Source organism: Nuphar pumila, chromosome 13 (genome assembly GCF_984573655.1).
Source record: "Nuphar pumila chromosome 13, dmNupPumi1.hap1.1, whole genome shotgun sequence".
In the NCBI taxonomy this organism is placed as follows: Eukaryota; Viridiplantae; Streptophyta; class Magnoliopsida; order Nymphaeales; family Nymphaeaceae; genus Nuphar; species Nuphar pumila.
Window position 1 is genome coordinate 19,611,059 of NC_143261.1, and position 15,928 is coordinate 19,626,986.

Below are 15,928 nucleotides of genomic sequence, written 5' to 3' on the forward strand. Positions count from 1 at the left end.
TATGCGAAAACAAGGCCAAAATGACCCTTGGAGGCTAAAAAATATCCCCCTAGAAGTGGCCGGTTGCCACTTTTATGAGGGGGTCGACTCGTACAATATGGGGTATATCATACAATACACACATATTGTACAAGTTATATCATATCGGTGTGATAATCATACTGAATATGATATGACCCTCATGTCATATTGGTTCCCTCATCGATAATATGATATAGTGTATCGTATCATACGATACTGATAACACTGATAGTAATCCTAAATATCTATGTAGCTGCTCTTCTAGTGAGGAATGCCTGCCTGCTGCCACTATTACTGCAGAATAGGACAATAGCAATCATGTTGTTACTGCATGTACCAAACACTGCAAGATTAAAGTAACAAGGTGTAGAATTTGTCCGCATCCTGTCTCTGCTGACTCCTTCAAGCCAAACTTAGTATTTGATGTGTGCATCAATCTGAAGGCTCTTGAACACTATACTTGGGGAAGGTTCTCTAAGGAAGTGAGAAGGGGAGAAGAATGAGAGGATCATGGAGTAGTCCCACAGTTCCACTGTAGATATTATTTAATATATATGTTTTAGTGTTTCCGAAAATGACCAAATTAGCCTATATATAATGTACAATTTACAGTTTCAATATTTTATACATCATAAATTTTCAAACAGGATGGTGAATATCGCATTCATGTCCTGGTTTGCCAACCATGCTTATTTCTGAAAAATCTCTAAGCTTTTACAGTGAACTTTACTTTAAATTTTTGTTTTTGTCATTATTTTTCTTGATTTTGTACCATGCATCCCAAGTGCATCAGGAATTGTACTATCATGTGCAGATGCATGATCAACTGTAACTAAGAAGGGGCTACGTTTAGTTCCTGCACCCCCGCCAATATTATCCTCTTTTAGAAGATGTCATACAGATATGATCTTCTAGCTCTTAGCGTCCTCTCCTTTGACAGATTTTGAATTGACGTCATGCACATGTGAGGGAGGTGAAAGAATTGTATATAATAACCAAATTTTCTCTTTTCCATTCATTGTGATTCTTTTATTGAATAATTTATGTGCTAGAGTTCATTTCTTCTCAATAAGCTGAGATAACTGTCCTTTTCTTTTCTCAGGATATCGATTGCATGCCCTTAAATCCATTGGATAACATGTCTGAAGCTCTTAGAAGAAAGCCCGTTGCTGTTGATGGTTTCAAAGAGGACTTCCATGAGCCTAAACCAAATGTTAAGGTGAAAGATTGGAAAACAGCAGGGCCCATGAAATTTGCTGGAAGTGCAAATTTGGAGCACGATGTTGATGGGCCTGCCCTTGTTGGGCCAAACCATTGTATGGATACATTGTTAGAACAGGCAAAGGTTTGTGTCTATAAGCCTTCTGCTTTGAGGATTTGAGGTCCAGGATTCAGCTTTAATAAAATCCTAAAGTATATCATCTGATGCAGGCGGACGACATTGATGCAATTATGCAGGCAAAAGCTGCTGCAAATGAAGTTTCTTTTGCTGCACAACATGCAATGTACAGTCAATCTTGCACTCTGGCACAGATCCAAGCAACGGAAACTGACATAAGAGCGCTTACCGATCTAACACGTGCTCTTGATAAAAAGGTCAGGACATGCAACATGTCTTAATCATATCCCTTATTATTTACCTATAATTCCTCTTCGTACTTGTCATCTTGATTTCAGTGATGTCCTTCATGGTAACAACCTGCCTTCTATTTTTCCACTTAATTCATGTTGGAAGTAGATTACATTTTTTTGTTTCTCTTCTCTCTAGGAAAACATTTATTTAGATATTGTGACACATTATTGGTTATAAATAAGTTGTGTTTGTCTAAATTTATGCTTTTGTCTAAATATTCTATTGAGACTCCTATGAATCCACTTGCATAAGCCCATCCCCTATCTAACGACCCCAACTAATCCTTATAAAAATAGTGTTTTAAAAAAAAAAAAAAAGAATTGCGAAAACAAACTCAAGGATCCGGGGCCTCACAAATTTAATATACCAAACCACAACCAGACTGTGCATTGAATCAAAGAAGAATTAATCGAATTTTTATTAATCAATGAATAAATGCTAATAAGCTGAAACAGTAAAATCGTCTATGACATAACGAGTCACTCTCTCAAAGAATCCAGAACTAGTCACTTAAGGCTCACAGGCTCCAGTCAACCAGTTGAAACATCACTGAGTATTTGATCCTGTAAAACAGTTTTATGAAAATTGGTAAGCCCTTTCCTATTTGCTATAGTGATGGATGAGCTTACGAGATCAATTCAAGAAAATGTGTCGTGGTGTATGTTGTTTGCTGATGATATTGTTTTGATTGATAAGTTTAGAGTTGGGATTAATGCTAAGTTAGAATTATGGAGACAGACATTAGAAGCAAGAGGTTTTAAGTTGAGTAAGAGTAAGACAGAATATATGGAATGTCGGTTTAGTAAGCAACGAAGTAGTGATGGGAGTGTAGTGAAGCTTGGTGAGCAAGAAATACTTGTGGATGACTGTTTCAAATATTTGGGATCTATCATTAAAAAATATGGAGAAATTGATGGAGATGTAAATCATAGGATAAAGGTTGGGTGGATGAAATGGAAAAGTGCAACTGGAGTGTTGTGCGATCGTAGAATGCCATTGCGGTTGAAGGAAAAGTTTTATAGGACGATAATTAGGCCTGTTTTACTATATGATACGGAATGTTGGGCTGTCAAGAGACATCATATTCAAAAAATGAGTGTAGCTGAGATGCGTATGCTTAGATGGATGTGTGAAAATAAATAAAAGATAAGATTCGAAACGAGGAGATAAGTAAGAAGGTAGGCGTTGCATCCATTGAAAATAAGATGAGAGAGAATCGTTTACTGTGGTTTGGACATATTCGACGAAGGCCTAATGATGCTCCAGTTAGAAAGATGGAGAAATGGTAAAATATATTAGTTAAAAGAGGTCGGGGTAGGCCTAAGAAGACTTGGATGGAGATGATAGGAAATAATATGAATACTTTGAACCTCACCGAGGACATGGCATTGGATAGAAATTGTTGAGAATAGGTGGTTTTAAGTTAAGTCTTTTTATATTAGAGGTTATTTGAAATTATTTTTTTCATAAAGGGCTTAGATGTAATTAGTCTTTTTAGCCTCTCTTTATTTAACATAGAGAGATGCCCTAATGAAAGAGTGAAGTGTTTTTTTCTCTGTGCAGCCGTCTCTCCCTCTCACTCTCTCTCTCTCTTCTATCTTTCCCTCTCTCTCTCTTCTATCTTTCCCTCTCTCTCTCTCTCTACCTAGGGTTTGGTGCTTCTTTTAACATGGTATCAGAGCCACGTGCGATCTTGGGTGCCTGAGCTCCAATCTCAGTTTCCTTCAAGCAATAAAACCTCTTGGTGGATATCGCTCCTCTGTTGATCAGCGATCAACGCCTCTTGGTGAAGATCAGATCTGGCGACAGATTTGTAGTCAGACCTAGTCACAACAATGAAGATCTGACTGGAGGTCATGACTCACATCTGAAGCCAGATCTGGAAGGTGGATGAAGACCCAATGGTCGTGGGTGCCAGAACTCGTCGTGTACAAGGTGAAGATCTGGAAAAAGGGGGAGGAATCAGATCTTACTCAGATCTGGGTATGTTTGTTAGGAAGGCTTGAGAAAGAAAATCAAGTCTTCGATTTTCTGTCATGGTTGAAGTCGCCAGCTGCTACCCATCAAGTGGAGATCGGGTCTGCTGAAGATTGACGTGGAAGTTGACTGTGGCGTGTGGATCGTGGTTTTCTGCCCTGATTTTCTGTTGTGATGCCGTGATTCCTTGCTGTGTTTATCTCTGCCGTGATGCTGTAATTTTCTACACTGTATTGTTGCCGAGTTCTTTGATGGTCTATGTTTCTGCGTGCTCAAGTTATCGCTAGTTGTGAATCTGGATGGTGAGTTTATCTCAGATTCTATTTTGTTGGTAGATTTCTGAAGATGAATATTAGCAGCCGTGTTCCCTGCTGTGTCGTGATCTGTTTGGCTGGAAAGTATGTGTTGTGAAAGCAACATGTTAACTTATTGCAGATTTTTTTTTTAAGCAGCAGGCGTGATTCCCTGCAGTGTGGGAAAATATTTTGTTTGTGGGAATTTTTTTTGTCGAGGGATTCTGTGTTGAGTTCTGCTACTGGTTGTCTTAGTGGCTGATGCGTGATGATAACACACGCTATTCCTTGTGTCACTTGAAGCCTGTCCAGATTTTATCTCTGGTGTGGAAAACTGTGTAGTCGCGGAAAACTGATGTGTGATAGTCTGAAAACCAGACACAACTTTATCGTGTGGGATGTGTGATCTTGATTTGCAACCAATAGCCATCCGCGGTTGAGGTGGAAGGTGCTGGTCAAGGTTCTTTAAAATTTTTAAGTTTGGATCTGAATAGTAGCAAGTCGTTTTTCTCAGATTTCTTTGGTGAAATCAAAACTTGATATAGTCAGGTTCGTAGTTGATTGTGGGTGTGCGCGTGTGGTTGCTCCTTGATTTTGTGAATCTAGCCAAGTGTTTATATTATGGCTCAAGTGGTTAAATCAGATGCAGATTCCTCCAATGATTATGTAACACTTAGCAGGGCTGAATATGACGAGCTCCTTGTTTTACGTTCATCCACTTCGAAGTCTTCTGTTGCGGAGGTTGTGTGCTCGGCAGGTGATGGCCTATCTGGTCAAAGTGATAGGTGGATCATTGATTCTGGAGCCTCTGGTCACTTGTGCGGAAATTCGAGTAATTTTTTGGGTTTAAAACCTGTGACTGGTTAAAAAGGAGTACGTCTTGCTGATGGTAGTTCTTCCCCAATTGTAGGGCAAGGAAGCATGTCTATTACTCCTACTCTTCAATTGTCGCATGTTCTTCATGCTCCTTCGTTTCCACAGAATTTACTATCTGTCAGTCGAATGACAAAAGATTTGAATTGTAGAGTGATTTTTTATCCTATGGGGTGCACCTTTCAGGACTTGCTGACGGGGAGAAAAAATGGTGGCTGCTATGAGGAAGGTGGTCTGTATTACCTACACCAACCAGAAGTTTCGGCCTATTCTGCTGGTACATCATCCTCAAGTCCTTTATTGTGGCATCATCGTTTGGGTCACCTTCCAGTGACAAAACTTCGTCGTGTCATTCGTCATATACCTCCCTCAGTTTCTTTTCAGTGTGAAACATGTCAATTGGGAAAACATTGTCGAAGCTCTTTCCCCACTAGTCAGAGTTTGTCAAGTCAAGGATTGTTTGATCTTCTTCATGTCGATGTGTGAGGTCCGAGTATGATTCCGAATAGGTCTCAGTGTCGTTATTATCTAGTTATTGTTGATGACTTCTCAAGGTTATCATGGGTGTTCCTGTTAAAAGATCGGTCTCAAGGTCCTGTCATTCTTAAATCTTTAATTGCCGAGATAAAAACTCAATTTGATGTATGTGTTAAAATTGTTCGCACTGATAATGCTCTTGAGTTCAAATCCAAAGACTTACTTCAATTCTATTCTGGTAATGGGATTCAACCCCAATTTACATGCCCCCATACCTCCCAGCAAAATGGGGTGGCTGAGAGGAAACATAGACAAATCCTTAATGTTGCTCGGTGCCTTATGATTCAATCCAATATGCCTGCTTCATACTGGGGCGATGCGGTTCTGACAGCTGGTTTTCTGATAAATCGCATGCCGTCAAGCTCTGTAGAAGACCAGATCCCTATTCAAATTCTCCATCCAGAGGCTCTTTTCTTCCCTATCCCCCCTAAAGTGTTTGGATGTGTGTGTTTTGAGCATAAGTTAGGTCCGGATCGAGATAAACTTGTTGTGCAGTCTATTAAATGTGTTTTCCTTGGGTATCCTAAGAACCAAAAAGGATATCGTTGCTACGACCCTATATCTCATAAAGAGTATGTTAGTGCGGACATTACCTTCTTTGAGTCTATTCCTTATTTTTCAAGTACTACTCCCAGACTACAAGAGAGCCTTAGTGATATCCTTCCTCTGCCGATTCCTCCCTTTCCGTTAGAGTCACTTCCTTCTCAGTCCTTGGTTCCAGGTGTGTCTCGCTTCCGAAACCCTCCCATAGTATACACGCACAGGGTGCCTCCTACCTCCATGTTGCCATCACCTCCTTCTCCTCAGATAAGTATTTCTGAGCAAACTGTTGCCCCTACATCTGATGTTGATCTTCCCATTGCTCTGCGAGGGAAAGAGACAGTGCACTCTTTACCCCATCACGCAATTTGTATCAGAAGCTAATCTTGGGGCTTCTATGAAGAATTTTATTTCTGCTCTGTCTGCCTCTTCTGTTCTGCTTCATCACAGACAAGCTCTAGTCGACTCCAACTGGATGCAGGCTATGCGTGATGAGATGGATGCCCTATGGTCTCGAGGCACATGGGACTTGGTTGATCCTCCCACAGATGCAGATATTGTAGGCTGCAAATGGGTATATAGCATTAAGTATAACTCGGATGGGTCGATTGAACGATACAAAGCTCGGTTGGTTGCAAAAGGCTACACTCAGACTTATGGGTTGACTTTTTTTAAACTTTCTCCCCAGTTGCTCATCTTGACACTATTCGTCTCGTTCTTTCTGTTGCTGTGCACCATGGATGACCCTTGTTTCAGTTGGATGTCAAGAATGCCTTTTTGTATGGGGATTTGCATGAAACTGTCTACATGCAACAACCTCCAGGGTTCGAGGTTCAGGGGGAGTGTCAGAAGGTGTGCAAGTTGAAGAAGGCTATTTATGGCCTGAAGCAGAGTCCACGGGCATGGTTTCACAAATTATTTGAGGTAATGTCGAGCTTTGGATTTGTCAGGTCAGCTTCAGATCATTTCTTGTTTATCAAGAAAACCAGTACTGGAATTGTTGTTATGGTGGTATATGTCGATGACATCATATTAACAGGGAGCAGTGCCCAAGATATTTCTGCAACAAAAGATCATCTTCAGAAGCACTTTGTTACTAAAGATCTTGGTCACCTTCGATATTTTCTGGGTATCGAGGTTGCAAGAAACAGAGAGGGCTTAGTGTCGTCTCAAAGAAAGTATGTGTTGGACTTATTAAAAGAGATTGGAATGCTAGGAGCTAAGCCAGCTAATATTCTAATGGATCCCAAAACTCACATGTTCGCTGAGAAGTCTGACTATGTGGATAGTGCAAGCTTTAGATCCTTGGTGGGTAAGTTGCTATATGTGACTGTTACTAGACCTGACATTTCATTAGCCGTGAGTAAAATCAGTCAGTTCATGGACAAACCTACAAAAGTTCATTGGGATGCAACTATGATGGTTCTTCGGTATTTAAAGTCATCTCCTGGTAAAGGTCTATTGTTTAAACGAAATCCATCGTTGGATGTGGTTGCCTACACTGACGCAGATTACGCAGGATCTGTCGAAGATAGGAAGTCAACATCTGGATTTTGTGTGTTTGTGGAAGGAAATCTTGTTACCTGGAGGAGTTAGAAACAAACCGTTGTAGCCAGGTCGAGTGTTGAATCTGAATACCGAGCAATGGCCCAGACTACAGCTGAGATTATGTGGGTAAAATCAGTCTTGACCGAGCTTCAGGAGAAATTATCCCTTCCTATGTTGATGATGTGTGACAATAGGGCTGCTACATATATTGCCAACAACCCAGTGTTTCATGAAAGGACTAAACATATTGAAGTTGACTCACTATGTTTGTGACCTAGTTCAAGGTGGGTTTATCTGCACCGATCATGTATCTTCCGAAGATCAAGTAGCGGATGTTTTTACCAAAGCCCTGGCGAGACCTAATTTCTCAAAATGTTGTGACAAGCTGAGCATGATTGATATCTATGCTCTAGCTTGAGGGGGAGTGTTGAGAATAGGTGGTTTTAAGTTAAGTCTTTTTATATTAGAGGTTATTTGAAATTATTTTTTTCATAAAGGGCTTAGATGTAATTAGTCTTTTTAGCCTCTCTCTATTTAACATAGAGAGATGCCCTAATGAAAGAGTGAAGTGTTTTTTTCTCTGTGCAGCCGTCTCTCCCTCTCTCTTCTATCTTTCCCTCTATTTCTCTCTCTACCTAGGGTTTGGTGCTTCTTTCAACAGAAATGATTGGAGGAGAAGGATTCATGTGGAAGACCCAGAATGATTTTCTTTTTTGGTTCATATCGCCGACCCCAATTGTTTTGGGATGAAAGCGTAGTTGTTGTTGTTGTTTGTTGTTTGTTGTTGTGGTAAGAACCAAAGTTCTTTGTACGGATTCCTCTAAAAATTCAAACAATAAGGAAATAGCATAAACCAAATTCAGGCGTAATTTCAAAGGAATATTACAACAACAATTCACCATAATCAACTTACCATTCAAGCATTTAACAAAATATCATGTGAAACAGTAAAGATGCATGAATAACTTATTAAGTTATTTATCAGAGTTGTTTTTGCATACATGTCCCTATTAATTGCACACAATTTTAACTTTCACTTTTTCTTAAACTCGTGGATACTCAAAATGGGCACAAATTCTTAAAGTTTAAGTTACGTTCCCAATTGTAGCTTAACACATAAATTTGTATTTTATTATTGGGTTCCACACTTATTTCTCGACCGATATCAAGAATCAACATCATCCATCAGAACATTAGAAATCAATATCTAATATCGGGACATCAGGAAAATCAACATCCACTAATGCCACTTTTTTGGTATACCGAAACTACACTTGAGTCAACACCACCAACCTCACGCAAAGTGAATGAAATATTTTTAAAATCGTGAGGTGAACCACTACATCAGGTTCAGGGGCACAATCACACACGAAGTTTTAGTATCCTCACGATCCCCCATGACCGCTATCCAAGATTCTCACACTGTAAAATGAACATCAAGGAAAAGATTAATTACACTTTTTGGTTTCTTTTACCTTTTTAAACAATTTCAAGTTCTTTACACAAGAATCGTTTTGCAAATTTATATGCAAAATCAACTTCGAGCCCTGGCCTGTCATATTTTAAGAGGGCAATTAATTTTGGATTACCAATAATTTTTCAGAAATAAATTTTGCAATGCATGAATAAAATAAATAACCTTGTAGCAACACATGCTTCTAGCCTACACAACCCGAGTAGTTCACATCTGACCATCAAAAACATCTCAAAAAGTGATTTATACATATTTTGCAAAATTTCAGTGAACATGCAACACACACCTTGCTTCAAAATATGTTCATAATGCACATTCAAACACATAACATGAATGCACATAAAGTCAATTGCATACGCATGCGAACATATGCTTGCAACACACATTATCATGATAAATTCCATGCATAAACACCAGGACATACACATGATCATATTTACACAAACATCAAAATAAACTTCAGATTCATGCATATGATATACACATTTATATCATGGTATTTGAATGCATAAGCATATATAACCAATCAAAATATATATTGGATACATAATCCTGTAGTCAACATGAATATAGGTCTGAACATAGCAAAATTGTTCAGATTTACATAGCATTGCAAACCCAACACACTAGTAAATCTGATCAGGTTACAAGCACAAAGCATAATCTACCAATCTGATCGGACTGCTCGTACTCAACATATCGACAATCAGATCAGATTGCACCCGCATCACACATTGCCAAATCTAATCAGATTGCGTAACATACATCATTGACAAATCTAATCAGAATGCACATGTATATACATGGCCAAATCTGATCAGATTGCATAAGCATACACAGTACGGATCTGATCAGATTGCACCCACGCGATATGGTGCAGATCCGATCAGATTGCATACACACCATAAGATGGCAGATCTGATCAGATTGCACCTACGCGATTGTTAGAAAGTGACTTTAAATACATTAGGTTCAATAATGAACCCATACACATGCACATGAAGTGCGAATAAACCCATTAAAGGGAACAACACAAGCACATAATGTGCTAAAACATAAATCCACACAAGGGGCAAAAATATGACATAAAGTCATAAGTTGAATATTATTGAAGAAGAGGAAGAAGAGGGTAAAAACCCCTTACAATGGAGCAAGAGCTCCTCCAAATCTTAAAGAATACAAAGGGGCAAGCCCCTATTTATAAGCATAAAAGGGACCACCTTGGGGGCTCCCAAGGGAGACGTTGGAGAGCCCCCAACGGTCACATTTATGACCGTTGGGGGCTCCCAACGTCTCTATTGGGAGGCCCCCAATGTGGTACGAAATACGAAAATTAAGAAAATAAAAAACAGAAAATTAAGGGACAAATTACAATGCATATTCTAATTGGAATATGCGTAAAATGACAATTTACAAGAATACCCTTGAGGGTATTTTAGGAAGATAAAATATATATTTATATATATATAAATAAGTAGAGATACGTATACATATATATATGTATACGTATCTTTATATATATATATATATAAATATATATATGTACATTTAAGGATTATATTTCAAAATATATGTGTACGAGTACACATATTTTAACACCCCCCCTCAATCTTTGCGGGGAAACGAAAAGATTGAACAATAAGGGCAAGACTCCAAGAGGCTTCGGCAATGATGCAATTGAAACTTGAAAATGCCTTCCTCCAATTGTCTTCTAACGGTGAATACATTTCCCGAACCATCCAGGGTACTCCTCTTTGTCCTATCTCCAAAATCCTGTGGAATAACAACAAAGAACAAGTAAAAAATATCTTTGTACTTTACTCAAATGGAACATTCCCAACAAGGTGCAAAATTTATGCATAATAGGATAACTACTTTAGTACGAAAAGAAAATTTAGAAAATCAAAGTTTCAAAAACCAAATCTCATATTAAAGAGTGAGCGGAAACGAATTGCAAGAATGCATAATTCATTCATAAGGTCCAACATTGGGCAAACACAACCCCATAATGGGAAAAACAAAATGGTCCACTAAGGGACACCACAATAAGCTTACGAAGAGACATAAGCTATATATGCTTTATTGAATGAGGGCCTGAAAGGCCATAATGAGCATATGCATATATTATCATAAAATGAATTAACACTTTAAGAAATCATTAATGAACATGCTCTAAACATACTTTACTCAAAAAGAACAAAAAAGTTCAAAATGTGTTTAAAAGAACACGGATACAAATGTCCAAAGGCATGACGAATATGATCTTCAATAAGAGGGGCTTTGTAAAGGTATATTTAAAACGCATAATAGAGATTTTCACATCTTTAGGGAGAAGATCTATGTCAAACAAATGTCATAAATAAGAAGCATGATTTGACTAAGTATATTAAAAACATCCACCAAAGATTCAAAAAATGAATATCATTTGAGACAAAAGACTCATTTTGCATATCAAATACAAAAGTCGCCAAAAAAACTGTAAGCACTTTATATAGATTAAATGCTAAAATATCAATTTGATTTAAAAACATATCATAGATATGATTCACTTGTATCTAAAAAACACAAGAAATTTTCAAAAGTAGTTTATCTACTACAAGCAACTACCTCATTAGTCTTCCAAAACCCGTAAATCAAGTGTATAAGCTACTAGATCAAGAATATAAATATAATGCCATTAAAGGCCAAATGACAAACACTAAGGTGTATAAAAATACATCTTGTCTACATATAATAATACTTGAAATGAGTGCATTAACGACAAGAACAAGAGAATACATGCCAACATGGACTAAAAGCATCTCTTGTCTATGTAAAAATACACTCAAGACCAAGTATGTTCAGCTACTAGAACAAGACTAACAAGACAACCATGGACTAAAAACATAATACATCTCTTGTCTACATAAAATGATACTTGAATTGAGTGAAATAAGCAAACCATGGGCATACATCTCAGCGACTAGAACAAGGACACAAATGCCAACATGGACTAAAGATCACACACCATGGTGTGAATCAACGTGCCTTGTCTACATATAATAACACTCAAGACAAGTGTGTTTAGCTACTAGACCAAGAGAGCAAAAAGCCAACAAAGGGCTATCAACACACAAAGGTGTAATAAAATTCTTGTCTACATATGATGACACTTAAATAAGAGTTATAAAAGGAGAAGACTTTTGAGGTAATAAAACTTGTAATGACAAACATATATATATATAAATCAAACCTTGAATCAATAGAACAATATTCTTTAAAAAGAATACCCATAAAAATAACATTTTGGAATAAACTATGTAAAAGTATCTTCAACAAGATATAACAACCGATAGAACAATATTCTTGAAAATAAATGTGTGAACATACGCACACCAAGAACATATGGAACACTTGTGCACAAAAGCACGAAATCACAAATGTGCAAATGCACTCATAATTTTCATAAACAATAAAAGGTTGGGCAATAATCCCTAAAACCTTGATTTTAATATACCTTAAAACATTTTAAGGTTTCAAACATCATATATCCATCACATTTATATATAAATAAGAGCATCCATAAGATCAATGGCCAACATCAAAAGTGACACACTCATATACCAAATCATTCTAGAGTCCCAAGGTGCCCATAACTCACCTCAACCACCATCTATAATATGGTAAGTGGACAATCTAAAATGACATAACAACGAGTGACACACTCATAATTAGAGATCATATACCAAATCATTCTAGAGTCCCAAGGTGCCCATAACTCACCTTAACCACCATCTATAATATGGCAATTTGGACAATCTAAAATGACATAAACACAAGGTGCCCATAACTCACCTCAAATATCTCTAATATAACAATAGGGCCATAAAAGAATTGATGCATCGTATAACTTATGATGGATAAGATAAGTACCATAAAAAAAACTTTTTCAAAGAACATAATGACATAAAGAAATCATCTTGGGATAATCAAGAGAAGAAAATCAAGCTTTTAACAAAGAAATCACAAAAACCGTAATGGTTCGCAAGGAGAGCTTTAACACAATACCCAAGAAAAGATGTGCACGAAGGCACTCTCACAACACTTGAACAAAGAATACGCAAAAAGCGTAATAATATCAAACATGCAATAATGCATGTATTTCATAAAAGATGCAAATGCTTGAGACTCTCAAGCTTCAATTATGCAATTTTATGCTTGATAAATGCAATTTAAAAGCAGACCATATTATGGCCAATGTAGGTATCCTTAGAGATACAATCAAGAGGTTTCAAAATCTTATGTGAAAAATACAAACCAACAAGTTTGTAAAGTTGCATCAATAAATTTAATGAAATCTTTTATACCAAAAAGATGTAATAGATACACTATGCATTCTATATAGCAAGGTTTTAAAACCCAGTGACTCGGGACTCGACTCGTTCTTTATTGACTCGTGACTTGGCGGGTCAACTCGGTGACTCGGACCGGGTTTTGTTAACTTTTGATTTTAAAAGAAAAACAATATATAATTTGTCTCAAACCATGTTTTTCAGTAAACAAGAGATGTTTTTTGGCTCCATGCAGAATCTTGGGTTGAACTGAAATAAGGAGATCGTAGCATGTGGATAAATTGTTCATTAATGAGCAATAAGTTGGAAAGGTGGAACGAAAGAACACAATTTATTCCAGTTACATAGATGCCTTTATGCACATGCCTATAAAGAAAAGAGAAATTTTTGTTGGATGTGATAAGGCAAGGTGAGGACAATTGGTTCTGATTAAAGGGGTATAGCCTATATGAGATACAAAGAAAATATGAAGTCTGAAAGGACAAGAAAGAAGCACCAAGTAGATGTTGGAACTCTATGGATGTTAAGGCCAAAGTTATGTATGACTTTGTTCCAGTTTCTTGTCTATTATGCCTTCATAAAGATGGGGCAAAGAGGAAAGGTGTGAGGAGAAAACCAAATTCTTCCTTGTTATATAGTCATGTTAGTAAAGTTTAAAGCAAAATATTAAATGCATTTATGCAAAGAAACTGCAAAAAATATAATTGTGTAGAACATAATAAAAGCAACAATCTACTTGATCATAAAATATTAATTAGCTGTTGTTGAATCTGAAGATTGTCCTGCCTGATGCTTCTAGAAATGGATTCATATCCAATAACATTTACCTTAGATCATAGTCACATATTGTCTTCTTTACATATTGAAGACATTAAGAAAGTAACAACAATATTCTCAATAATATTACAAATTTTTTTTATTCTGAAATACTCAAAAAATTAAATTTTAAACATTCCAGAACTCGCCCGAGTCAAGCCGAGTCAGGCCGAGTCAAGCCGAGTGAGGCCGAGTCACATCCGAGTCTTCGCAGACCGAGTTTAGCTTGCTGGGTTGACTCGCTGGAGGGCCGAGCCGAGCCGAGTCAGCCGAGTCACCGAGTTGACTCGGCGAGTTTTAAAACCTTGCTATATAGTGTGAGAAATTCTTTTAAAAGTTCTTTTACAACGGTTCGAACAACCTATTTATCACAAACAATTTTTCAAAAAACCTTTAAATAAACCAAAATCATTGAAACATCTTTAGCAGTTCTCATAAATAGTTATCATTAACGAGAACTACTTAGGATTCATAACAAGGATTTAGATGTGAGAGATTCTTATACAAGAATTATATCAAGATTTTCCAAAAAATGCACTAAAATCCATAAACAAGAGAGGAACTCAAAACAAATTAGACTTTATATGAGATTAAAGAGTTTTAAACAAAGATCATTAATCTAGCAAGAAATCGTATTTAAAAAGTTAACTTATAGGTTAATCTCGAAATTCTTATGAAAAATCATAAATCTCACATAATTGAAAAACAATTTTGCAAAACATAAATTACTATTATATGTGATGAGAAATCGATAACTATATAACCAAGAATTATATATTTGAACAATAAACAAATTTACCAAATTTAAAAGTAGATATTTTAAAAGATACGAACACGCAAAATGTGAAAGGAAATGATTCAACTATCAAAAACACTAAATGTGCAAGAAAATTAGTTTCATAATGCATAATATGTTAAGAAAAGAGATACATACCGAAAACTTCTAAAAAAAGAGAGGAACAACGAATACTTCACCATTTCTTGAGCACCACGCTTTCCGTTGCGCCAAGAGACAACTCCATCGTAACCGAGCTTTGATACCATGTTAGAAAGTGACTTTGAATACATTAGGTTCAATAATGAACCCATACACATGCACATGAAGTGCGAATAAACCCATTAAAGGGAACAACACAAGCACATAATGTGCTAAAACATAAATCCACACAAGGGGCAAAAATATGACATAAAGTCATAAGTTAAATATTATTGAAGAAGAGGAAGAAGAGGGTAAAAACCCCTTACAATGGAGCAAGAGCTCCTCCAAATCTTAAAGAATACAAAGGGGCAAGCACCTATTTATAAGCATAAAAGGGACCACCTTGGGGGCTCCCAAGGGAGACGTTGGAGAGCCCCCAACGGTCACATTTGTGACCGTTGGGGGCTCCCAACGTCTCTATTGGGAGGCCCCCAATGTGGTACGAAATACGAAAATTAAGAAAATAAAAAACAGAAAATTAAGGGACAAATTACAATGCATATTTCAATTGGAATATGCGTAAAATGACAATTTACAAGAATACCCTTGAGGGTATTTTAGGATGCTAAAATATATATATTATATATATATATATATATATATATATATATATAAATAGAGATACGTATATATATATGTATGTATACGTATCTTTATATATATATATATAAATATATATATATATGTACATTTAAGGATTATATTTCAACATATATGTGTACGAGTACACATATTTTAACAGCGATATGGTGCAAATCTGATCAGAGCATCAAAATAACATAATTATGGATCTGATAACAGCATCAAATAACATATTGCTTGCTTGATAACACCAAACATAACATGTATATAAACGTCTGATCAACATCAAAACGATATATAGGCGAGTCTGATCCAGGCCTCAAA

General features: G+C 36.8%; 1 protein-coding gene across 10 annotated transcripts in view; it reads left to right on the top strand.

Annotated features, from left to right (window-relative positions):
• The window catches only part of LOC149818005 (protein ALWAYS EARLY 2-like), a 115,306-nt gene that overhangs the window by 72,714 nt on the left and 26,664 nt on the right, over positions 1-15,928 (top strand). For all 10 annotated transcript variants that reach the window (XM_089985868.1, XM_089985872.1, XM_089985877.1 and 7 more), the window contains 2 exons: positions 1,124-1,366; positions 1,453-1,617. In XM_089985868.1, coding sequence (XP_089841994.1) covers positions 1,124-1,366; positions 1,453-1,617 — 408 coding nt within the window. The remainder of the gene's footprint in view (positions 1-1,123; positions 1,367-1,452; positions 1,618-15,928) is intronic.